This window comes from Syngnathus typhle, linkage group LG9, assembly GCF_033458585.1.
Source record: "Syngnathus typhle isolate RoL2023-S1 ecotype Sweden linkage group LG9, RoL_Styp_1.0, whole genome shotgun sequence".
Classification (NCBI taxonomy): domain Eukaryota; kingdom Metazoa; phylum Chordata; class Actinopteri; order Syngnathiformes; family Syngnathidae; genus Syngnathus; species Syngnathus typhle.
In genome coordinates this window covers 14,393,575-14,419,630 of record NC_083746.1, presented here as the reverse complement: position 1 = coordinate 14,419,630, position 26,056 = coordinate 14,393,575, and the positions used below count along the sequence as shown (strand labels likewise).

The 26,056-nt window shown below is 43.7% G+C and overlaps 1 protein-coding gene across 4 annotated transcripts in view; it reads left to right on the top strand.

The window, feature by feature from the left end:
* Positions 1-26,056, top strand: part of ubxn4 (UBX domain protein 4) — an 85,600-nt gene that overhangs the window by 52,911 nt on the left and 6,633 nt on the right. For 2 of the 4 annotated variants that reach the window (XM_061287418.1, XM_061287419.1), the window contains exons 8-12: positions 1,324-1,445; positions 2,498-2,600; positions 14,466-14,597; positions 22,902-22,944; positions 23,024-23,107. In XM_061287418.1, coding sequence (XP_061143402.1) covers positions 1,324-1,445; positions 2,498-2,600; positions 14,466-14,597; positions 22,902-22,944; positions 23,024-23,107 — 484 coding nt within the window. Of the gene's footprint in view, positions 1-1,323; positions 1,446-2,497; positions 2,601-14,465; positions 14,598-22,901; positions 23,108-26,056 lie in introns of all 4 variants that reach the window. The other 2 variants (XM_061287416.1, XM_061287417.1) reach the window with 1 other exon arrangement.

Here is a 26,056-nt window from a genome sequence, read left to right as displayed (position 1 = left end):
TTGTTGATTTTGCGTATGAATTGTTATAAATCAGGATATTGTTCTATATTTTTTATTAAAAAAAAAAAAATCGATCGTAGAGCACTATATCGCGATATATCGTGAATGAATCGCAGCAGGCTTTAAGATATCGGCAAATATCGTATCGCAGATCTTTATATCGATATTATATCGTATCGTGACAAAACCCACGATTTACACCCCTAGTATCGATGTATCGTTACACCCCTAATCGATACACATCGATTAATCGATATAATGCTCTACGATTTATTGGCACCAATGCTAAACGTAAACATCGATTTATATCGCCGTGTTTGACCTCGGACATTGGACACGACTTTATTTTGAAATCCAGTTCATTGTTGCTTGCTTCCTCTTTCCGGGAGCAGTGCGCCCGGCGTTGTTGTGTTGTGAGTAGAGCAGGCACGTGAAAGGGGAGTCGACAACAAGTACGCGGCTCCTGGGCTGGTGCTATGGCTAGTGTCCAAAAAGACGAGGAAATTTGCTCCCCTTTAGGCTTCAAGTTATTCGTTTGGAAGCACTTTGGATTCCAAAGAAAAGATGGCTCAACCGACAAGACACGTGCAGTTTGTAAATCCTGCCATGCGGTGATCAAATATTCAGGGAGCACAAATCTCGCCGCACATTTAAAGAAAAAACACGACATCAAAGTTCAGTGTTAAAATAAGCACTTTGTATACTGCAATACTCTTGTAATTTCCTAAATAAAGAGTTTGCAGTACCTTGTTGATTTTGCGTATGAATTGTTATAAATCAGGATATTGTTCCATATTTTTTATTAAAAAAGAAATATCGATCGTAGAGCACTATCGCGATATATCGTGAATGAATCGCAGCAGGCTTTAAGATATCGGCAAATATCGTATCGTAGTTCTTTGTATTGATATTATATCGTATCGTGACAAAACCCGCTTTTTACACCCCTAACTAAAACACATGCAACACACATCAGACTCAATGTTTTTAAGTTCACAGAGTGATAAAAAGAGGGATAAAAAATCTGTGGCACCCCCTAAAAAATTTTAACAGCAGCGTGTGTTTGTGTGTTTCTATGAAATTCTGGTTGTATATATATAGTCTCCTAAAGCCGTGTGCTAAACCTAACAAGAAGACGACCATTTCGAGTTCATTTTAAAATTGAGTCTAGCTTCGACTTCAAAATCCCCTCTCTCATCAATCTTAAAAAGTCTAAGCCTGAAGATATCTCCGAACTTATTATTCATTGCAGTGAATTAAGTTTGTGACATTAATAATGTAATACGTTCATTCTTTTGTTGTTGTTTTATCTCTGTTTTGCAGGACTGTGTGGATAGAGCAGCCCTTCATTCCAAAACCCTGGAGCACAAGGCTCAGCAAATAACCCTACAGGCCAAACAGACAGAGCTTGAAGCTGTAAAGGGTACTTTTGTGAAGCCAAGGGGGTAAATCTGCCATTATTGTCTCACATTTAGAGTGTAATGACACTTAAGGACTATTTTTTAGGATTAGTGTTATTCCAGCACTACAAAACGCACCTGATCAAAAGGCGCAACAGCAAAATTTAGAAGACAAAAAGGAAAACGTCTAATTTTTCTTTCATTCAAGGCCAAAACTTGTACAATGTACAAATAAAAATGTACAGCTGCATAGTATTTTTATTCAATGCCAAAACTCTGTACAATGTACAAAGAATTTGAAAATTCATGCCATGAACATTAATTATTAGGGGTGTAAATTGCGGGTTTTGTCACGATACGATATAATATCGATACAAGGAACTACGATACGATATTTGCCGATATCTTAAAGCCTGCTGCGATTCATTCACGATATATCGCGATATAGTGCTCCACAATCGATTTTTTTTTTTTTTTAATAAAAAATATAGAACAATATCCTGATTTATAACAATTCATACGCAAAATCAACAAGGTACTGCAAACTCTTTATTTAGGAAATTACAAGAGTATTGTAGTATACAAATTGCTTACTTTAACACTGAACTTTGATGTCGTGTTTTTTCTTTAAATGTGCGGCGAGATTTGTGGTCCCTGAATATTTGATCACCGCATGGCAGGATTTACAAACTGCATGTGTCTTGTTCGTTGAGCCATCTTTTCTTTGGAATCCAAAGTGCTTCCAAACGAATGACTTGAAGCCTAAAGGGGAGCAAATTTCCTCGTCTTTTTGGACACTAGCCATAGCACCAGCCCAGGAGCCGCGTACTAGTTGTCGACTCCCCTTTCACGTGCGTGCTCTGCTCTCAACACAACAACGCCGGGCGCACTGCTCCCGGAAAGAGGAAGCAAGCAACAATGAACTGGATTTCAAAATAAAGTCGCGTCTAATGTCCGAGGTCAAACACGGCGATATAAATCGATGTTTACCTTTAGCATCGATGCCAATAAATCGTAGAGCATTATATCGATTAATCGATGTGTATCGATGAATCGTTACACCCCTAATAATTAATGTTGCGTTTGTGCATCATTAGTACCACCACAAGGCTTCAGTTTCGCCTCCCAGATGGGTCATCCTTCACCAACCAGTTTTCCTCACAGAGCAAACTTCAGGAAGTTCATCAGTTTGTGATACAGGTCAGTAAAATGAGTAGACCTCAGGTATTGCATAGGTTCTGGTCCTCAGTCATAGTTTTGACGAGACAATAACTTGGTTAGCTACTCCATCTTTTTGGTATCTTGCTTCTTTAGTTGATCCTTTGGGACCTAAATTGATTAAAAATACTCTACTGTAATATATCGTTTTTTTCCATGTATAATGCGCCCCCATGTATAATACGCACCCTAAAAATGGCATGTCGATGCTGGTAAAAAGCCTGTACCCATGTATAATACGGACCCAATTTTTTTTTCTCTTTTTTTAAGTCCCAATGATCGTCACACACGCTGGGTGTGGTGAAATTTGTCCTCTGCATTTGACCCATCCCCGTGTGATTTTGATCCATCCCCTGGGGGAGAGGGGAGCAGTGAGCAGCAGCGGCGCCGCGCTCGGGAATCATTTGGTGATCTAACCCCCCAATTCCAACCCTTAATGCTGGGTGCCAAGCAGGGAGGCAATGGGTCCCATTTTTATAGTCTTTGGTATGGTCTTAACTAGGCTCGATGTATTTTTTTTTTGTTGGCGTTGATTTCTCTGACTGCCCTTAAAGGCACCACCGCGATCAGTTCGGTTCAAATGAAAAGCGCGGACATGTGAAAAAGGCGGCTCTGTATGGGAGAGAAGTTGAAGAGGAATAAAAACACCCTTGGAAACCAAAACTTGCCCCTCGTCGTGACTCGGAGCTGCAACAAATGTTTCAGATTTGTGTAGGGTACATTGTGACAGCAAACGAGCAGGTGATTGAGCAAGCGTCTGATACGAGAGCATTGCGTTCGTATGGAGCGTGTTTGAAGTGAATAGCAGAGACGAAAGGAACAAGGCAAAGTGTTGTGAAATAAAATATTACCTGTAATACGCATTTTGTTATTTGCTGATTGTATTAAACTATCACATTCATGGTCAGTCAAGAAGAGAAGAGGACTATTCGCATCGGATCCATAGTGCGCATGCGCAGTGATACTGCCTCCGTATGACGTCCAGTCCGCGATGGAGATTAAAAATCAAACAATATTTGACATTAACACAGGTTTCTGTTCCTGTCTTTGGTAATGTCACCCTGTCTTCTTGTTCCACGTCTTTGTCGGTCAGTCCTGTTGTTGGTTTTGTTAGAAAGTTATGTTAGTTTACCAAGTCTGTGTTTTGAGTTCCTCCAATGAACCCTAGTCCAAGCTGCACTTGGTCGCCCTGCTCCTTTCCACACTCCATCCGTGCCAAAATCTTCTTCAAAGATTGTTGCACCATGATTTTCTTACAAAAAAAACAAAAAATTGTACCCATGTATAATGCGCACCCCAGATTTTAGGACAATAAATAAGTTAAATTTTGCGCATTATACATGGGAAAAAACGGTATTTAGTGTGAAGGCGAAGTCTGTTATTCTAAACCACGGGTGTCAAACTCCAGTCCTTGGGGGCCGCATTCCTACATGTTTTCCAAGTTTCCTTCATTAAACACACCTGATTCAATTATCAGGCTCCTGCAGAACGTGAGGATGAACTGATCATTTGAATCAGATGTGTTTAACGAGGGAAACTTGGAAAACATGTAGGAATGCGGCCCCGAGGACTGGAGTTCAACACCCATTTTCTACACCATTAACTTTATTAGTATTTTTAGTATTTTTAGTATTATATTTTAGTATTTAGTATTATACCGTATTTTCCGCAACATAAGGCGCACCTAGAAGCCTTTAATTTTCTCCCCAAAAAACTAAGGTGCGCCTTTTAATAAGGTGTGCGTTTTGTGTGGACCAAATTCCAAAATCTGTACAGTTTTGTGTGGCTTCCGTGTTATATGAAGACTCGATAAACCAATCAGCGAGCATTACGTTTTACATAAATCGGGGCAAAAAACCAATGAGGACTGTACTAGCACGTATAGTACGTATCTCCGCCCCCATTGATGAATCAATACTATCGTTTGTGCAAATCTGTAAAGTTGTTTTGAGAGGCTTTGAGTAACACGTAGACCCGAAGAACCAATCAAAGGACATTGTTTTACGTAGATCGGGGCAGTAAACAAATCAGAGGACTGTATGTAGCACGTTGAGTACGTATCTCCACCGCCATTGATAAAACTTGCAAAAATTTGTGCAAGACAAATTGCATTAGGACCCTCTAAAATGGCATAGACAAAGTTGTTTTGTGTGGCTTCCGCCACACTGAGACGTAATATAAAGGCGTAATATGTAGACCCGATGAATCAATCAGAGGACAATACGTTTTACGTAGATCGAGGCGGTAAACCAATCAGAGGACAGAGGAGTACGTAACACGTTGAGTACCGTTTTTTTCCGTGTATAGTGCACAAAATTTAACGAATTTATTGTCCTAAAATCTGGGGTGCGCATTATACATGGGTACAAAAAAAAAATGTAAATTTTTTTTTTTAATTTTTTTTTTTTTTTTTTTTTTAGAAAACAAAACCAACAACAGGACTGACTTTGTCGTGGAACAAAAAGACAGGGTGACATTACCAAAGACAGGAACAGAAAGCAAACAGACATCATGACAGTAACACATGCAATGATCCGACGGTGAGCGAGGGGCAGACAGGACTTAAATACAAAACACGTTACATCGATTGAGGTGACACAGGAAGAGAGGGGCGACGCGAACAGAAACTATGGCAACCTAGACACATAGCAAAACTGGGGACGAGACGTGACAAATGTCCCTCGAAATGAAACTTGAAATCACCAAGTTTTGGTTTCCAAGGGTGTTTTTATTCCTCTTCAACGTCTCTCCCATACAGAGCCGCCTTTTTCACGTCCGCACGCCTCTTTCCCGTGCGCGCACGGAGCGCGGTGGTGCGTTTATGGGCAGTCGGAGAAATCAACGCCAACAAAAAAAATTACATGCAGCCTAGTTAAGACCATACCAAAGACTATAAAAATGGGACCCATTGCCTCCCTGCGTGTGTGACGATCATTGGGACTTTAAAAAAAAAATAAAAAAATTCATAAAAAAAAAATTCATAAAAATTGGGTGCGTATTATACATGGGTACAGGCTTTTTTCCAGCATCAGCATGCCATTTTTAGGGTGCGTATTATACATGGGGGCGCACTATACACGGAAAAAGACGGTATGTATCTCCACCAACATTGTACTTTATTATTTGTAGTAGTAGTGTGAACGCTTATGTTTTTTTACACCATTCACTTGATTAGTGTGAATACAAAGGCGAATGTTATTCTACACCAGTGCTTCTCAATCATTTTCTGTGATGCCCCCCCTCGGGAGAAGACAACATTTCGCGCCTCCCCATGTTTTTAACATTAAAGAAAACAAAAAATAAATAAAAAAGAAAGATCAACCTACAATAAAGAATAACTTTATTAATAACATTGTTTCTTAGTCTGTAACAGAATAGATTGAAAGTGCATCACTTTTCCAGAAATTAAAAAATAAATTATAATTATTCAAACTATAAACATTCTTGACCAACTGCCATTTTATGCTGAAAAAAATACAATAAAATAATAATAAACATACATAATATTAAATTAAATAATAGCAATAATTAATATTCAATTCAAAGTAATCAGCAACATTAATTCAGGAGCACAATATATAAAACATTAAAACCTTCAAAACAAAAATGAATAAAACAATTTGTGCTGTTTTTTTAATCAAAATGAGGCATCATGACAGAGGCCATATCCACAGCTGCAGGTAGTATCAGCTCTTCTGCAATGGTGTGTTGTTGTTATTTTGCACTGAGCAATTTGGTACGCTGCTTTATATGATACTAACAGTGCTTGCTGATTGACTGAAGTAGCATTCACAAAGTGTGAAGGCGAAGTTATTGTATGTTATTCTACACCATTAACTTTATTAGTGTGAAGGCGAAATGTGGCGGCCATCTTGGAGTGACCCAAAATGAACACGAAGTAGACGGGAAGTGCCCCATCACAAACAGGAAGTGACCTAAAATGAACAGGAAGTTTTTCATTATTTGGATGGCCGTTCATAATTAATTGGTGAGCAATTTGTTTTGGATTTACTGCTGCTATTCTTTGAGGGGGTTTATTCTCATAGTTTGTTTTTTGCTCATATTTTCCCTTGGAGGTCTCAGGTGGGAAGCTACTCAAATGATTCATTTGGGGGTTTATAAACAGAGATGATGGTCAGGTGTTTTGTCTCTAATTTGATTATTTCAATGGGGCCAGCTTCAATTCTTGCTGTGCTCAAAACCAGGGCTGTGGACTCGGTCGGATTTTTGCACCGAGTCCATTTTTTCTGTTAATTCATGTGACTGCTTAGTCTTTATTCAAGGCTTATTTAGATCAAAATCTAAATAATTACAACAGTTTTGTGATGGCTTTGTCTTTATTAAACATATAAACGAATACAATAGTTACTTTCAAGTTTCAATTCAACGTTCTTAGGAACAAAATCGCCTCAACCAAGTCAGCCTTCATCGCGCCGCGCTGATCAGACATAATAAACTTGAGCCCGGAAAACAGGCGCTCTACGCTGACTTGGCTGATTGGCATTGCTGTTAGTGTCCGAGTCGCTGCCTTGAGGCCGGACGGATAACGATCAGCTGTAACAAATAGGGGTGTAACGATACATCGATACACATCGATTAATCGATATAATGCTCTACGATTTATTGGCATCGATGCTAAAGGTAAACATCGATTTATATCGCCGTGTTTGACCTCGGACATTAGATGCGACTTTATTTTAAAATCCAGTTCATTGTTGCTTGTTTCCTCTTTCCGGGAGCAGGGAGCAGTGCGCAGCGTTGCTGCACGTGAAAGGGGAGTCGACAACTAGTACGCGGCTCCTGGGCTGGTGCTATGGCTAGTGTCCAAAAAGACGAGGAAATTTGCTCCCCTTTAGACTTCAAGTCATTCGTTTGGAAGCACTTTGGATTCCAAAGAAAAGATGGCTCAACGGACAAGACACGTGCAGTTTGTAAATCCTGCCATGTGGTGATCAAATATTCAGGGACCACAAATCTCGCCGCACATTTAAAGAAAAATCACGACATCAAAGTTCAGTGTTAAAATAAGCACTTTGTATACTACAATACTCTTGTAATTTCCTAAATAAAGAGTTTGCAGTACCTTGTTGATTTTGCGTATGAATTGTTATAAATCAGGTTATTGTTCTATATTTTTATTAAAAAAAAAAAAATCGATCGTAGAGCACTATATCGCGATATATCGGGAATGAATCGCAGCAGGCTTTAAGATATTGGCAAATATCGTATCGTAGTTCTTTGTATCGATATTATATCGTATCGTGACAAAACCCGCGATTTACACCCCTATTAATTACACCATTATAGCTCAGACATTTATCTAAACACAAATAATTAGTGACGACCCAACAACTATCGAAACACATCAATGATATAAGATGGGTGACATAATCGGCCTTGACATTGGTACATAATGTAAACATTAGCCTAAGTGCAACTCAACGTGGCCGCATTGATCGTAAGCAGGGCTGTGGACAGTATTCCTACGCGCATTCTCAGCAGCATGATGAAAATAAAATTGAACGTATTTTTTTTATTGTCGGACGCGGTGGACTCTTGTCAAAATCAGCACCGAGTCCAGCAAAAATGACCGAGTCCGACCGAGTCAGAGTCCCCGAGTCCACAGCCCTGCTCAAAACTGATGATTTGTCCCCAACAAATATGGCACTTCCATATGTTTGGTTTGCGATGGGTGTTCACCCTATGTATCTCTTGCAGGCACAAAACATCTGGTTGAAGATCTGAAAGGATCTTTGCTTTGTTATTGCTAAACTCTTCAATATTTAAACTAATTATATTCATGTTATCAGAGGGCCAAAGGTTTATCCTTTTCCCACCCACAAGATCGCAATTGGTTGGACTGTATTGGCATGTAATGTTAGCCAAGTGCATTGCTGGTACAGAGGGCTGGTTGTTCACAAATATGGCACTTCCATATGTTTGGTTAGCGATGGGTGTTCACCCTATGTGTCTCTTGCAGACACAAAACATCTGGTTGAAGATCTGAAAGGATCTTTGCTTTGTTATTGCTAAACTCTTCAATATTTAAACTAATTATATTCATGTTATCAGAGGGCCAAGGGTTTATCCTTTTACCACCCACAAGATCGCAATTGGTTGGACTGTTTTGGCATGTAATGTTAGGATTGGTCTCCTTACGGATTAACAGGGTCACGACGAGAACGTTCCTAACTTGACCCTAGACTGAAATCTAGAAAGAGTTTTGGCACTGAGGAGGAACTTCCACCCCATATATCAGGACAAAAGTATTGAGTGGACCAATAGAAGGAATCTGAACAAAGGAATACCCCCAACAGTGCTGTTCAAGACCCCACCGAAGAAATTGCTGATGGGGCACATCTCCCTAGACCAGTGCTTCTCAAATAGTGGGGCGGGTCCCCCTGGGGGGGCGTAGTGCGATACCTAGGGGGGCGCGGGAACATGTTTTTCTTTTGGCTGTATTAGATTAAAGGGTAATTACACATCCACTGCAGTAGGCGGGGGTGGCGGTATCACTGGAAGAGTATTTGCTCTACAGCCGCACTTTGAATCTGTTCTGTTACAGGCTAAAAAACACTGTTATTAATAAAGTTATTCTTTATTGTAAGTTGATCTTTCTTTTTTATTTATTTTTTGTTTTTCCTTTAATGTTAATAACATGGGGGGGGGGGCGCAAAATGTTTTCTTCTTCCTAGGGAGGGCGTCATAGGAAATAATTGAGAAGCACTGCTCTAGACGCAGCTGGTGTGCTCTTACGTAATAGGGCAAGATCAGGAGTATGTAGGACAGGCGATAATATGGTCAGATGAGGTCTGGAGACGGGTCAGTGTGGAGAGGGCACCCAGACCATCGATTATATCCTCCGAGCGTGCACCTTATCATGCAGCCTGAACAATGCTGACTTGCTGAATGTGAACCAGGACACCCTACAATGGTTGTTGGTTTGGCGTGACAAGCTATGATGAACAGAAAGTGCCCCAACATGAAGAGGAAGAAAACCGGAAGTGTCCCAATTTTAACAGGAAGTGAACCGAAAGTGCCCCAAATCAAACCAGAAGTGCCCCATACAAATAGGAAGTGACCTAAATTGAACCGGAAGTGCCACAAATAAACCGGAAGTGGCCTAGATAAAAACGGAAGTGGCTACAAAAAAACGGAAGTGTCCCAAATACACTGGAAGTGACTTCACATGAAACAGAAGTGCCCCTAAACAAACCGGAAGTGGCCCAAATAAACCTGAAGTGACCAAATTTGAACCTGAAGTGACCTCAAGAAATCTGGAAATGTCCAGAAAAAAACGGAGGTGACCTCAATCGAACCAGTTAGTGCCCCCAAACGAGCTGGAAGTGCCGCAAATTTTGTTTTTCCCTTCTACTTTCACCATTTCCAACCGCAGCTTTACTCTCCAAACCAGCAGTAGGCTCCCTAGACTGAGGAGCGGGGTACCGCAAGGGTCAGTTCTCTCACCAACACTATTTAACATCTATATATACGACCTACCGGACACAGCATCCAGAAAGTATGGCTATGCAGAAGACCTTGCCATCAGCCTGAGTCGACCAACGTGGAAGGCGACGGAAGACGGCCTGAATGAAGACATGCGCACCATGGCAGCATACCTTCAAAAGTGGCGTCTCCAGCTCAGCGTTGGAAAGACTGTTGGTGCATCATACCATCTCAGCACCAGGGAAGCAAGGAGAGAACGGGCAGTGAGCATTGAGGGCAAACGCCTGGAGGTTCAACAAGCGCCGAAGTACCTCGGCGTGCGTCTGGATCGGACCCTATCTTTCAAACAACACCTCAAAGATCTGAAGGCAAAGGTGACATTCAGGGTTGCATTGATCCGCCGCCTTGCTGGAACAACGTGGGGAGTCTCTGCTGAGATCTTGCGGATATCAACCCAAGCACTGGTCTTCTCTGCAGCAGAGTACTGCGCTCCAGTTTGGAACAGAAGTCCCCATGCCAAAAAGGTGGATGTGGCAATTAACAATGCCCTCCGAACTATAACAGGATGCCTGAAACCCACCCATGTGTCCCTCCTGCCTGTCCTTGCGGGAATAGCGCCGGCCAACCTTCGGCGAGAGGCTGCCACCCTCGTTCTCGCCAGGAAGGCAAAAATATACAACTGGCACATCCTGCACAACACTACAACAACTCCAGCTCCACCAAGCAGACTCAAGGCACGCCACCCCTACAACACGGCAGCACAAGAGATGCTCAAATCCATCCCTGAAGACATCTCCAGAGATGCCTGGCTGGCAGCAGCTTGGAAGCAGGAGTGGGAGGCAGCTGGCCCCTCCCTCATGCACCGTTATGTCTGGGAACCAGGAGACGGCGCCATAGGAGGAGACGAACTACCTTGCCAGCAGTGGACCACACTGAACCGCTTAAGAACTGGTGTTGGGCGCTTCAACACGTCTATGCGGCAGTGGGGACTGGCGGACAGTGCGGCATGCGAGTGCAGACAGCCGACCACATCATCAACACCTGCCCCCTATATAGACCACCCTCGCAGGCCGGCCTCTTCGACCTGGGACCAGAGATGCTGGCGTGGCTCCACGACACCAAGTTGGAGCTCTGACGTTACACGAGAGAGAGAGAGAGAGAGCTTATTTGCCTTCATACTAAATTTCTCCAGAAATTGCAAATTCTAGTTATTCTATTTAATTCCTCGCACTTTTTTGATGTGCTCCACATAATTCATCCGATTCATTTCATTCCAGTTTTGACGTATTCCAAATATTCATGTGATGAGCGCTTGCGTATTTTTCATTCCAAAAATTCCCTTCTAATTTATACATTTTCCAACCAATTCAACCCGTTTCAACTTTCAACTGTTCATCTTTTGCCCAACTACTCCAGAACTTCCCACTTACCAAAAATTAAAAATTTTCAATTTGAAAATTATTAGAGAACTCTCCAAAGAGCTTTATATTTTATGCACATGAAACTTTGACTGGTTCATCTAAAGATATTCAGAATCAGCTTTATTGGCCAAGTTTGTGCATGCCAAACAAGGAATTTGACTCCGGTTGATCTCAGCCTCTGTGTAACATTTAAGTGACTAACAACATTCAAGTTACTAATAACATTTAAGTGCCAGGAGCACGATGTTATTGCCTAGTGATGTCTCTGAGAGGTGTGAGTTCATCAGAGCGACAGCCCGGGGGAAGAAGCTGTGTCTGTGTCTGCTGGTTTTTGCGTACAGCGCTCTGTAACGCTGTCCGGAGGGGAGTAGTTCGAACGGACTGACCTGGGTGAGAAGGCTCTGTAGAGATGTTACCGTTTTTTTCCCGTGTATAGTGCGCCCCCATGTATAGTACGCACCCCTAAAAATGGCATGCTGATGCTGGAAAAAAGCTTGTACCCTTGTATAATACGCACCCAATTTTTGTGAATTTTTAAAAAAAAAATTTTTAATTATTATTTTTTTTTTTTTAAGTCCCAATGATCGTCACACACGCAGGGAGGCAATGGGTCCCATTTTTATAGTCTTTGGTATGGTCTTAACTAGGCTGGATGTAATTTTTTTTGTTGGCGTTGATTTCTCCGACTGCCCGTAAACGCACCACCGCGCTCCGTGCGCGCACGGGACAGCAAACGAGCAGGTGATCGAGCAAGCGTCTGATACGAGAGCATTGCGGTCGCATGGAGCGTGTTTGAAGTGAACAGCAGAGACGAAAGGAACAAGGCAAAGTGTTGTGAAATAAAATATTACCTGTAATACGGATTTAGGTAGAGAACTGAACTCTCACTCTTTATATAGCTGACGTGTCTTGGGTATCCATTCTGCGCATCTGTAATGGCGGCCTCCGTATGATATCCGGTTTGCGTGTGTGCGTGTGTGCGCGTGTGTGCGAGAGCGAGAGAGAGCGAGAGAGAGAGCGCAAGAGAGAACTCTCAACCGTAGCACGCCGCCGACCGCCCAACTGCACCGCGCTGGTAGCATTATTGTGACAGAGCCGTCGCTGAAATTTAGAAGATATTTTTAAAGTCCTGATGTACTTTCTAAAATTTAAGTGGACCTCAGTGCGCACTGCGCAGGGAGCTTAATTTGGTGCGGTCGCGCAACCGCAGCGCGCCGGGCGCTCACTGTCGCATTGCTTAAAGAGCGCCTTTGTGTTTTAGGATGAACAGCAGAGACCAAAGGAACAAGGCAAAGTGTTGTGAAATAAAATTTTACCTGTAATACGCATTTTGTTATTTGCTGATTGAAACTGCTAATTAAACTGTGAATTGAAACTAATAGGAAGAAAACAACTCTCGCTCTTATTATAGCTGACGTGTCTTGCGCATCTGTTCTGCGCATCTGTAATGGCGGCCTCCGTATGACGTCCGGTCCGCGATGGAGATTAAAAACAAACAATATTTGACAATAACACACCCTCAAGGATTGCACCATCGCATCAAACGATGTGTCGTCAATTATGTATTTTACTGACTAAGTGTGTTGGCCAGGATGGCTGAATGCGATGCGCGATTGACAACAAACAAGAAGAAAGGTGAGTTTTATTTCGGGGGAGATTTGTCATGTCTCGTCCCCAGTTTTGCTATGTGTCTAGGTTGCCATAGTTTCTGTTCGCGTCGCCCCTCTCTTCCTGTGTCACCTCAATCGATGTAACGTGTTTTGTATCTAAGTCCTGTCTGCCCCTCGCTCACCGTTGGATCATTGCATGTGTTACTGTCATTCTGTTCCTGTCTTTGGTAATGTCACCCTGTCTTTTTGTTCCACGACTTTGTCGGTCAGTCCTGTTGTTGGTTTTGTTGTACCATGACTTTCTTTAAAAAAAAAAAAAAAATTAAAAAAAAAAAAAATTAAAAATGTCTTTTCTTTGTACCCATGTATAATACGCACCCCAGATTTTAGGACAATAAATTAGGTAAATTTCGCGCACTATACACGGAAAAAAACGGTAATTGCACGTTTCCTGGTCCTGGACAGGCACAAGTCTTGGATAGATGGGAGGTTCGATAGATTGAATATAGAGTTACATAAAATTTTTCATTTTGTCAAATTCCGCTGCCATTGAAACACACTATTTGACATGAAAGCAAAAATGTTTCTGATTGTCTAAAAATACACAAAAGCTTTCATAAGGTTTCCTCTTCAGAAAATGTTGAAATGTGTGGTGTTTCTTTGCTAGCACTGAATGCACATTTTGTTTTCAAGCTCCGTTCATGCAGATACATTTTGTATGAGGGATTATCATTTCCCTTAGATGTATTATTAACCAAAACTAAAAGTCAGTTATTTTATATAACTCACAAAAAAGTCTCAGTTGACAATGAAATACCGTGATTTAAACACCCAACTGGGGAACGAAAAAGCCGAAGAGGGACATTTTTTTTACCAGAGACTCAAGTTTCAAGACGCATGACAAGTCATAAAACACACATCAGGCCTGCAAAGATGTTTATCTTTAGAGGTTTATTGTGACATTCAAAACAAAATCACATTCCGTTGTGCCAGTACCCCAACATGCCAGTCCCCAAAGTGGACCGGGCTGCGACGGCCCTTCGTTGCTGGTCGCAGCTCTATTTTTTTGTTTTTTAATTATATGATTTTATTAGTTTGTCTATGCTATATGATGCTTCAATTGCCTTTACTGTGCTCTCAAATATTTTCTTGTGCCACTCCAACTCTTTACTATCATAAGCGTCTTGCTTCTTTGATATTCTCTGAGAAACATCCTGCATGAGGAAATATTTTGACTTGAAATTACATTTGTAGCCTTCCCTGTGGTTTGATATGCACAAACCTAATATCCTTTATTGTGTAACTTTAATATGCCACTAGTGTCTTTAGTAAATATGTAGCTAAAGATTTTTGTCTGCATTGTTTCTTAGGAAATTGGAAACCGCAATAGCAACTTTTCCATGGCCACCATGTTTCCGAGAAGGAAATTCACCAATGAAGACTTTAATAAGACTCTATTGGAGCTGGGACTTTCTCCAAGTTCATCCATTGTACTTCTGCCTGTGAGTAGACTTTTCCCATCAAATGAAATTAAACTAGACTGGTGAATTTTTTCACCAGAATGATGCAAAATGTTGAATATGATAGTGAACAGGTGTAATTATGTGGGAATTTTGTTTAAAGGGATGGTAAAGCGAGACCAACATTGGCACTTTTGTGATAGAACTATGAAAAAAGGATGTCAATGGTACAATTCCCCCCTGTAAAAAAACTCAAGAGAGTTATCGATATTTTGGAACAGAAGTGAGGTACACTTACTAGGGCTGGGTATTATGGCCAATTTCCTAAACCGATTCATTTTCGATTCTGTAGGTTCTGAATCGATTAATTGTGATTTGATTCAATTCGATTCGGGTCGAATCGATTCAATCTGCTCTTAAATGATGAGTTTAGCTCACCTCAATACACATGACTTTATTTTTTCTCGTTAGGTTTCAGGTGCAATTTTGAATTAAACTTGACCGATCACATTAACTGTAAAAATAGATTTGTCAGTCGGAAAAGTGCAAGTGAGTGTACATTAACAACAAATTGCATGTCAGTGCAAAATAATATCAAAATATACTAAAAGTAAATTTACCTCTCAAGGCAAATCCTGTTAATTTCATAAATTTGACAGTTCAGACTTTGTCTGGCCCGTGGAGACTCTGATGGTAACGTTACTACGTCCCTCAGTTTCTTTTGTTTTGCCCCGGGTGGCTTGTTGTCGGAAGCCAACGGACTAGTGCGGTACCTTGTCAAGTGCCTTCGGAGGTTTGTACTATTTCTACAATAACTGAGCTCCACATATCGTGCACACCACCTTGAATTTATCCTGCTCGTTGTCCTTTGTTGTCTTATATGCGAAATTGATCCAAACGTCAGACTTGAGCTGGGACGACTTGCAGAGCAGTGTTTTACCTGCCTCCACCGCTTTATGAATTCGCGCTTGAACGTCTTCACGTATGTCACGAGACTGTTGCGGTCCTGTGGCAGAAAAGTTTAAATGAAGTGCGCATCATAGGTGTCCTATGAATGGATTATATCACATTTTAATTGTGTGTATTCAAAATCGATTAAATCAAATTTTTTACCCAGCCCTAACACTTACTGACGCCCACTTTTTGGGTGGAGTCTGCTTGATTTGACACATCAATCTGACTATGTCAAGGAAGGAAGAGATCTCAATTTCCCCATTGTAGATCATTGTAAAGAATATTGCTTACAAAGTACGACAAAGACAGCTATGAATTGGCACCAAAGTGTATATAGACATCTCTATTTATTAGGGGTGTAAATCGCGGGTTTTGTCACGATACGATATAATATCGATATAAAGAACTGCGAAACGATATTTGCCGATATCTTAAAGCCTGCTGCGATTCATTCACGATATATCGCGATATAGTGCTCTACGATCGATTTTTTTTTTTTTTTTTTTTTTTAATAAAAAATATAGAACAATATCCTGATTTATAACAATTCATACGCAAAATCAACAAGGTACTGCAAACTCTTTATTTAGGAAATTACAAGAGTATTGTAGTATACAAATTGCTTACTTTAACACTGAACTTTGATGTCGTGTTTTTTCTTTAAATGTGCGGCGAGATTTGTGCTCCCTGAATATTTGATCCCCGCATGGCAGGATTTACAAACTGCACGTGTCTTGTCCGTTGAGCCATCTTTTCTTTGGAATCCAAAGTGCTTCCAAACGAATGACTTGAAGCCTAAAGAGGAGCAAATTTCCTCGTCTTTTTGGACACTAGCCATAGCACCAGCCCAGGAGCCGCGTACTAGTTGTCGACTCCCCCTCCTTTCACGTGCCTGCTCTGCTCACAACACAACAACGCCGCGCACTGCTCCCTGCTTCCGGAAAGAGGAAGCGAGCAACAATGAACTGGATTTCAAAATAAAGTCGCGTCTAATGTCCGAGGTCAAACACGGCGATATAAATCGATGTTTACCTTTAGCATCGATGCCAATAAATCGTAGAGCATTATATCGATTAATCGATGTGTATCGATGTATCGTTACACCCCTACTATTTATGGTACAACACAAGGATTAGCCTCTCTGGCTGATTTTAGAGAAATGAGCAGCCTCTTTGCAGCTGAAGTACCCCGTCACGTCTGTCTATTTCTTTTCACCAGTCACCAGCATACGCAAACACAAAATGTTCCCCCTGAAGTCCACGTATGGGGTATCACCTCCGCCGCCTATCTGAAAAGAAGGCCCGATAAAAAGTCACACTCAACTAAAGGGCCTCTTTGCTGGAAGTCTGATGATGCAGGGATGAGAATTTTCCACGGATCCGTGAATTTCTGTGTTTTTTTCCGTCGGAAGTAGCATTTTCGTTAATCGTGTAAATCCGTTGAGAAAATGTTGTTTATACGTATATAGGCCATCTGGCCGGGCAACGTTAGCCTCAGCGACTCGTGAGCATTCACCCGCCCACCGCAACGGCATCTTACGGAAATCAGCTTGCCTCTGTAAACCTAACTAACTGGCAGCAGTGATGCGACAACATCCGCATTATTTTCGGCAGCATTTTGGCGCTACTTTTGTCACATCATTTCCACTTGTTAGCTTAACTCACGCGGAGAACTAAGTGTTTTTACACCGCCACAATGTGAATTTGCGATTGGGTTTTCATCACTTGTAGACGAGTTATTTACAGTTGTTAGGTAGTTCTAGGGATATATATATATCTATGTATATCCATCCATCCATTTTCTGAACCGCTTAGTCCCCACGGGGGTCGCGGGAGTGCTGGAGCCTATCCCAGCCATCATCGGGCAGTAGGCGGGGGACACCCTGAACCGGTTGCCAGCCAATCGCAGGGCACACAGAGACAAACAACCATTTGCACTCACACTCACACCTAGGGACAATTTGGAGTCTTCAATCGGCCTACCAAGCATGTTTTTGGGATGTGGGAGGAAACCGGAGTGCCCGGAGAAACCCACGCGGGCCCGGGGAGAACATGCAAACGCCACACAGGGAGGGCCGGAAGTGGAATCGAACCTGCATGCTCCTAACTGTGAGGGGGACGTCCTACCCAGTGCGCCACCGAGCCGCATATATATACAGTGCCTTGCGAAAGTATTCGGCCCCCTTGAACCTTTCAACATTTCGCCACATTTCAAGCTTCAAATATAAAGATATAAAACTGTAATTTTTTTGTCAAGAATCAACAAGTGGGACACAATCGTGAAGTGGAACGAAATTTATTGGATAATTTAAACTTTTTTAACAAATAAAAAACTGAAAAGTGGGGCGTGCAATATTATTCGGCCCCTTTACTTTCAGTGCAGCAAACCCACTCCAGAAGTTCAGTGAGGATCTTTGAATGATCCAATGTTGTCCTAAATGACTGATGGTGATAAATAGAATGCCCCTGTGTGTAATCAAGTCTCCGTATAAATGCACCTGCTCTTTGATAGTCTCAGGGTTCTGTTTAAAGCGCAGAGAGAATCATGAAGACAAAGGAACACACCAGGCAGGTCCGAGATACTGTTGTGGAGAAGTTTAAAGCCGGATTTGGATACAAAAAGATTCCCCAAGCTTTAAACATCTCAAGGAGCACTGTGCAAGCAATTATATTGAAATGGAAGGAGTATCAGACCACTGCAAATCCACTAAGACCCGGCCGTCCCTCCAAACTTTTATCTCAAACAAGGAGAAGACTGATCAGAGATGCAGCCAAGAGGCCCATGATCACTCTAGATGAACTGCAGATAACTACAGCTGAGGTGGGAAAGTCTGTCCATAGGACAACAATCAGTCGTGCACTGCACAAATCTGGCCTTTATGGAAGAGTGGCAATAAGAAAGCCATTTCTCAAAGATATCCATAAAAAGTCTCGTTTAAAGCAAGAAGACAATGGTCGTCTTTTGGACAACTGTCAAGTCAGACGTCTTCCCCATGATTGTGTGGCCTTCAGAACAAGACAGAGACAATTTAAAGGCCTTTGCCGATTTTCTGAGTTAATCAGCGGATTAGTGTGGCACCAGATGTCTTCTATATGGACCCTTTTCAAAATATTCTAATTTTGAGGTACTGAATTTGGAGTTTTCATTAGCAGTCAGTAGAAGGGACTCGTATGTGAGATTGCTGTTTGTGGACTTCAGTTCTGCCTTCAACACCATTGTGCCACAACGCCTCATCAGCAAACTTGACAAGCTGGGCCTCAGTACCTACCTCTGCAACTGGCTACTGGACTTCCTCTGTCAAAGGCCACAGGTGGTACGTGTTGGCGACAAAATCTCCGCCAGCATCACGCTGAGCACAGGGGCCCCCCAAGGCTGCGTGCTCAGTCCGCTGCTCTTCACCCTCCTGACGCATGACTGCACTGCAACCTACAGCGACAACCGCATAGTGAAGTTTGCTGACGACACGACTCTGGTGGGTCTCATCACCAAGGGAGACTAGACTCAATACAGGCTGGAGGTTGACTTTCTGACCACGTGGTGCAGGGACAACAACAACCTGCTGAACGTCGACAAGACCAAGGAGATTGTTGTTGACTTCCGGAAGGGTCGCACCCAACACCTGCCGCTGACCATCGACAGTGCTGTGGTGGAGAGAGTGAGCAGCGCCAGGTTCCTGAGGGTGCACATCAGTGAGGATCTCTCCTGGTCCACCAACACCGCATTACTGGCGAAGAAAGCCCAGCGCCGCCTGTACTTCCTGCGGAAACTCAGGCGAGCGAGCGCTCCTCCGGCCGTCATGACTACATTTTACCGCGGCACCATTGAGAGCGTCTTCTCCAGCTGTATTGCTGTTTGGGGTGGCAGCTGCACTGACTACAACTTTAAGATCAGTGGGAGTTTAAGATCAGTGGATGTTTGAGAATAATTGTCAATTTTTTGTACATGTGAAGCCCTTTTGAGACTTTCTTGTGATTTAGGGCTATACAAATAAACTTGACTTGATATGGCTTGAATATACGTACTTGTGTTAAAAAAATATTCAATAACTTGATTATATATATGTTTTCTTTATTTGATTAATCTGTATATGTGATATGATTGTATGCTTATGTACTTTAATTGATGAAGTATAAGCAGATGCGGGCTGTAGTCAGCTCGCTAGCCCAGTTAGCATTAGCCCCAAGCGGCTTGCTAACTGCGATGAGTCAGTAAAAACGCATAGCCCTCCCAAGCCAACTCGGTCTACTGGCTCTTGCATCTTGGTCATAGGTGACTCCATTACCCGGAACATCACGCTTACAAATCCAGCCACGGTAATGTGTATCCCTGGAGGCAGAGCACCTGACATAGAAGCTAATCTTAGGGAGCTGGCTCGCAATAGGTCTCGTCAACAGCGTAGGTCCAACAACACTAGCTACTCGAATATAGTGATACACGTTGGCTCCAATGATGTTAGGATGAGGCAATCAGAGATCACATAGAAAAACATAGCGAGGACTTGTGATCTCGCCATAAAGATGAGTCAGCATTGAGTATTTGTCTTTGTCCCCCTGCCTGGTAGAGGCACTGATGAGAGGTTTAGTAGATTAGTCTCCCTTAATCGATGGATGGCCGGTTTCCGTAAGAAGCAGGGACTGTATTTCATAGATAACTGGTCCTCTTTCTGGGGCCCTGACGGGTATCGCTGATGGAACGGTGCCTGGTCCAGATAACATTACATGTCTGCCGAATATTACTCACTCTCTCGACGGTGCTGTGGTGGAGAGAGTGAGCAGCGCCAGGTTCCTGAGGGTGCACATCAGTGAGGATCTCTCCTGGTCCATTAACACCGCGTCACTGGTGAAGAAGGCCCAGCGCCGCCTGTACTTCCTGCGGAAACTCAGGCGAGCGAGCGCTCCTCCGGACGTCATGACTACATTTTACCGCGGCACCATTGAGAGCGTCCTTCTCCAGCTGTATTGCTGTTTGGGGTGGTAGCTGCACTGACTACAAGGCCCTGCAGCGCATAGTGAACACGGCTGGTAAGATTATTGGTGCTTCACTCCCCTCCTTGAAAGACATTTACACCTCCCATCTCACCCGCAAGGCGACCACGATTGTGAGTGATGTGAGTCACCCCGCTCACTCTTTGTTTGATCTTCTGCCCTCTGGGCAATTTGTTTTAAATACAGCATTGCCAATTTGATTTACTTATAACATGTTTTAACAGTTTGATTTGAATACAACAATGACAGCTTAATAAATTGAGAGTTATTAGAGTCAAGTGTGTTATTTCAGTTCCTGTTTAAGTTTCACCATCTGACACACTGCATTTGTGCTGGTGCTTCCATCGCGAATGGAGAGGTCAGCCAGTATGTGTTCTCACCACCATGCTCAAATGCACCTGAACTTCAGATGTATTGTTAAGAATCCTACTAGGATTGGCGATCCAAAAAACGGCAGTCACTTAGTCGGAAAGGCACCAAGTACTTTGAATAGCAAATAAAGCCGAAGCAGTAGGAGCATCGCCACACACTAGCGCACTGTCCGCCATCTTGGCATTCACATCAATCACCAGTAGGGGTGTAACGATTCATCGTTACACATCGATTAATCGATATAATGCTCTACGATTTATTGGCATCGATGCTAAACGTAAAAATCGATTTATATCGCCGTGTTTGACCTCGGACATTAGACGCGACTTTATTTTGAAATCCAGTTCATTGTTGCTTGCTTCCTCTTTCCGGGACCAGTGCGCGGCGTTGTTGTGTTGTGAGCTTAGCAGGCACGTGAAAGGGGAGTCGACAACAAGTACGCGGCTCCTGGGCTGGTGCTATGGCTAGTGTCCAAAAAGACGAGGAAATTTGCTCCCCTTTAGGCTTCAAGTCATTCGTTTGGAAGCACTTTGGATTCCACAGAAAAGATGGCTCAACGGACAAGACACGTGCAGTTTGTAAATCCTGCCATGCGGTGATCAAATATTCAGGGACCACAAATCTCGCCGCACATTTAAAGAAAAAACACGACATCAAAGTTCAGTGTTAAAATAAGCACTTTGTATACTACAATACTCTTGTAATTTCCTAAATAAAGAGTTTGCAGTACCTTTTTGATTTTGCGTATGAATTGTTATAAAGTAAGACACACGCAGCGGCCTCTCTCTGTCCCTAACGGTGTTTTGTTTTGTCGTTTAATGTGGGTTTGTTCGACAGTTTTGTGTGTTCGTCTCCTCGTACTGGGTTGTGCTACAAGTGCGGCGGGCTGGTTCTGCTCGACATCGGCGAAAGCGAGTTTTGTGGCGTTCTGGACTTTGAAGCGTGGACATTAAAGGCGCTCGATCTGCTCCGTCCTGAAGCGTCGCCCTACTCGCCTGCTATTCCTCCCCCGGTTGGGAAGCGTGGGAAGCGGTGTGCGAGGAGGTTGAAGAGGGGCGAGAGCGGGGGCGTCCGGGCCAGGCTGGCGGCCAACCCAGCTCGCTCGGCTGTGCCTTCCATTCTTCTGCCGAATGTTCGGTCGCTGGACATCAACATGGACTTGGTTGACCGTCATCATTCCGGACTCTGCTGTGCATCTGGAGCGGCTAGCGTGCTATCGGGCGAACCGGGCTATTGTATGAGGGGGAAAGTCGTGAGGAGGTGGGATGTGCGTCTACATCCGTGACGGAGGGTGCCGGGACTCTGTGGTGGTATGAGAGCACTGCTCGCCACTGGCGGAGTTTGTGATCTCCAGGCTGTTAGGGTCCTGAACTCTCTCCCCCCTTCTGCGTGGCGTCCTGTACTTTTGCGCTTTGTTCTGACTGCCTGCTGTGCGCTCTTGCTCGGTTTTACTCCTCTTATTTACTGTGTTATTTGTTTATTTATTATTTATTCATCACTCTTCATTGTTTGTGCCTTCTTGTTTTTATTTTGCGTTGTTTACTTGTATGTTTATTGTGTACTGTGTCTCGTCACCGTGGGATAGGGGAAACGTAATTTCGATTTCTTTGTGTGTCTTGGCGTGAAGGACTTGAATATCGATCGTAGAGCATTATATCGTGATGTATCGTGAATGAATCACAGCAGGCTTTAAGATATCGGCAAATATTGTATCGTGTATCTTTGTATGGATATATTGTATCTTGACAAAACCCGCGATTTACACCCCTAGTCACCAGTGATACAGGACTCGGTGAGTGGTTAGAGTCGACAATAATAATGGGTGAAAACCCATTTCTGTCAATGCTGAGTTCTTTAGTCTTACATCATTTGTCAGCAGAATGACTGTCCATCACTGACAGATTGACAGACTGACAAAAGGCTCACCTCTGTCTATACCTCTATTATATGAAATCCCAATAAAACGAATTTCTGTTTGTTGTTTTTATACAATATGAATGTTTAAAAAAAATAATGCATCATATTCTTCTTACAGCGTGGCAGGCCTGCTTGCACTATTGTCCCATCCACCGGTGGAGGTATGTGGGCTTTCCTGAGCACACTCTTCTATCCTGTTCTCACTGTATGGCGATTTGTCACCTCCTTCACGTTTCAAAGTCCACCACAAGAACCATCAAGAAGCTCTTTTGCCCCGTCTCAGTCGTATGTCAACCCAGCAACGCATTCTAATAAACCAAAAAGGTGAGTGACAGTCTCTGCTCCTCTTTGTATTATACAAAAAAAAAATTAAAGAATATTGTGATAAAGTTCTTCATTTTCTGTAATGGAATTAAAAAAACAAAAACATACATTCTGAAATCATTACTATATGAAATATTGCAAACCTTTTATTATTTTAATATTGCTGATTATGGCATACAGCTTAAGAAAATTCAAATATCCTATCTCAATCGTTTAATTCGAAACACCTGCAAGGGTTTCCTGAGCCTTGAAAAACACTCAACTTGGTATAGGGAAGACTGCTGATCTGACTGCTGTCCAGAGGACCATCATTGACACCCTCCATCAAGAGGGTAAGACGCAAAAAGAAAATTCTCAAAGAGCAAGCTTTCAAGAGTGTAGTTTCAAAGAATATCCACAAAAAGTGTGTTGGAAGGAGGAAATGTGGCAGGAAACGCTGCACAACCAAGAGAGATGACCGCAGCCTTAACAGCTTTGTGAAGAAGAGTTGCTTCCAGAATTTGGGGGAGCTTCAAAGACAGTGGACTGAAGTTGGAGTCCAGGTATCAAAAGCCACTGTTCACAGATGTGTCCGGGAAATGGCCTACAATAGCCATATTCCCATGGTCAAGCCACTTCTGAAGAATCTGACTTGGGCTATGGAAAAGAAGCACTGGACAGTTGCAGTGTGGTCCAAAGTCCTCTTTTGAGACGAAAGCAAGTTTTGTATTTCATTTGGAAGCCAAGGCACCAGAGTCTGGAGAGGAGCAAAATCCAAGTTGCTTGAAATCCAGTGTGAAGTTCCCACAGTCAGCGATGGTTTGGGGAGCCATGTCAGCTGCTGGTGTTGGTCTACTGTGTTTCATCAAGTCCAGAGCAAATGCAGATTTTAGAGCACTACATGCTTCCGTCTCTGAAAAGCTCTATGGAGATGATGATTTCATTTTCCAGCGTGATCTGGCACTGGCCCACAGTGCCAAAACCACCAGTAAATTGTGTACTGACCATCGCATTACTGTCCTCGATTGGCCTGTCAATTCCCCTGACCTGAACCCCATAGATAATTTGTGGGGTATTGTGAAGAAGAAGCTGAAAGACACCAGACCCAACAATGCAAATGAGCTAAAGGCCGCTATTGAAGCATCCTGGGCATCCATAACACCTCGGCAATGCCACAGCCTGATTGGCTCCATGCCACGCCGCAGTGATGCAGTAATCCATGCAAAAGGATTCCCAACCAAGCACTGAGTGCATTAATGAACATTTTTAGTTTGATTTTGTTTTGCTGTGATAATTTTTTTTTTAATTTGGTCTGAGGAAATATTATAATATTTTAAGGTAGGATTTTTGAGTTTTCTTAAGCTGATCGTAAGCCACAATCAGCAATATTAAAATAATAAAAGGCTTGCAAATTTTCATATGATTTGTAATGAACCCATCCATCCATCTTCTTACGCTTATCCGCGGTCGGGTTGCGGGGGCAGCAACTTCAGGAGGGACTCCCAGACTTCCCTCTCCCCAGCCACTTCATCCAGCTCTTCCCGGGGGATCCCAAGGCGTTCCCAGGCCAGCTGAGAGACATAGTCTCTCCAGCGCGTCCTGGGTCGTCCCCGGGGTCTCCTACCGGTGTGACATGCCCGTAACACCTCCCCAGGGAGGTGTCAAGGAGCTATCCTGATGAGATGCCTGAGCCACTTCATCCGGCTCCTCTCAACGTGGAGGAGTAGCGACTCTACTCCGATTCTCTCCCGGATGACCGAGCTTCTCACCCTATCTCTAAGGGAGAGCCCGGACATCCTGCGGAGAAAACTCATTTCGGACGCTTGTGTCACGCCCGTGCCAGAGCACGTGCTGCCTGCACTTCCCTCGGCCACACCCCTTTCGTTACCGTAATGTCTGTCACCTGGTTCCTCTTGTTACCCTGTGTTTTTAAGCCCTGCCCGTGTATTTCTCCCTGTCGGTGTCTACTGTTGTGATCCGTCCCTGTCCGCGCCCAGTGTTCCTGTTCCTGTCGTTCGGTTTTCCTCGGTCTGTCTGGAGGCTCACGGTCAGAATTTTATCCTTGTCCAAGTATCTAAGTGTCCAAGTGGACTTCTGTCTGTTTGCTGGCCGTGAGTCTCTATCCCGTCTGTGTCTTCGTTCCCCCCCCTGACTCCCTTCCAACTCCCTTTCCATTCAATAAATCCTGGTTCAAGCTGCATTTGGTCGCCATGGCTCAACTCATTCCTGACAGAAGACACCGACCATCACAGCGACCAGCGCTTGGACCAACTCCACCACCAGCTCCCATCTGCGACGCCAGACTCACGGCCGCCATCGGACTTTGCTCCAGCGATGCTGGACGCGCGTGAGCCATTGAGATCCACCTTTGCACCGCCAGATCCGCAGCTGTCGCCGGATCCGCGGCTGTCGCTGTACTTCGGGCCAGCTCCATCGGACTCGTGGCCGCCATCGGTTCCCAACCCCGCGACGCTGGACCCACGGCCGCCGTTGATCCTTGTGCCAGCAGCGCCCGAACCTGCGATCATCACCCAACCCCACGTCTAGGAAGGCAACATGCTCGACTCCGGCCGCTGCGCACAACTCCGCCTCCCCGAATGCCGCCGATTGCGGCATGGACTCCCCGAATGCCGCCAAATGCGGTTCTGTTTCCCCGAGTTGCCGCCGAATGCGGTTCTGTTTCTCCGAGTTGCCGCCGAATGCGGTTCTGTTTCCCCGAGTTGCCGCCGAATGCGGTTCTGTTTCCCCGAGTTGCCGTTATGTGTGGGTAAGACTTTGCTGCTGCTGGTTCGGACTTCGCCACAGACCAGTGGGGTCGTTTGGACTGGTGCGCATCCCCCCCGCTCGCCACGTGGGGGTTTGTTTTTTTGGGGACGTCGGGAGCCGTCCCTTGTGTGTGTGGGGGGGGGGGGGTACTGTCACGCTCGTGCCAGAGCACGTGCTGCCTGCACTTCCCTCGGCCACACCCCT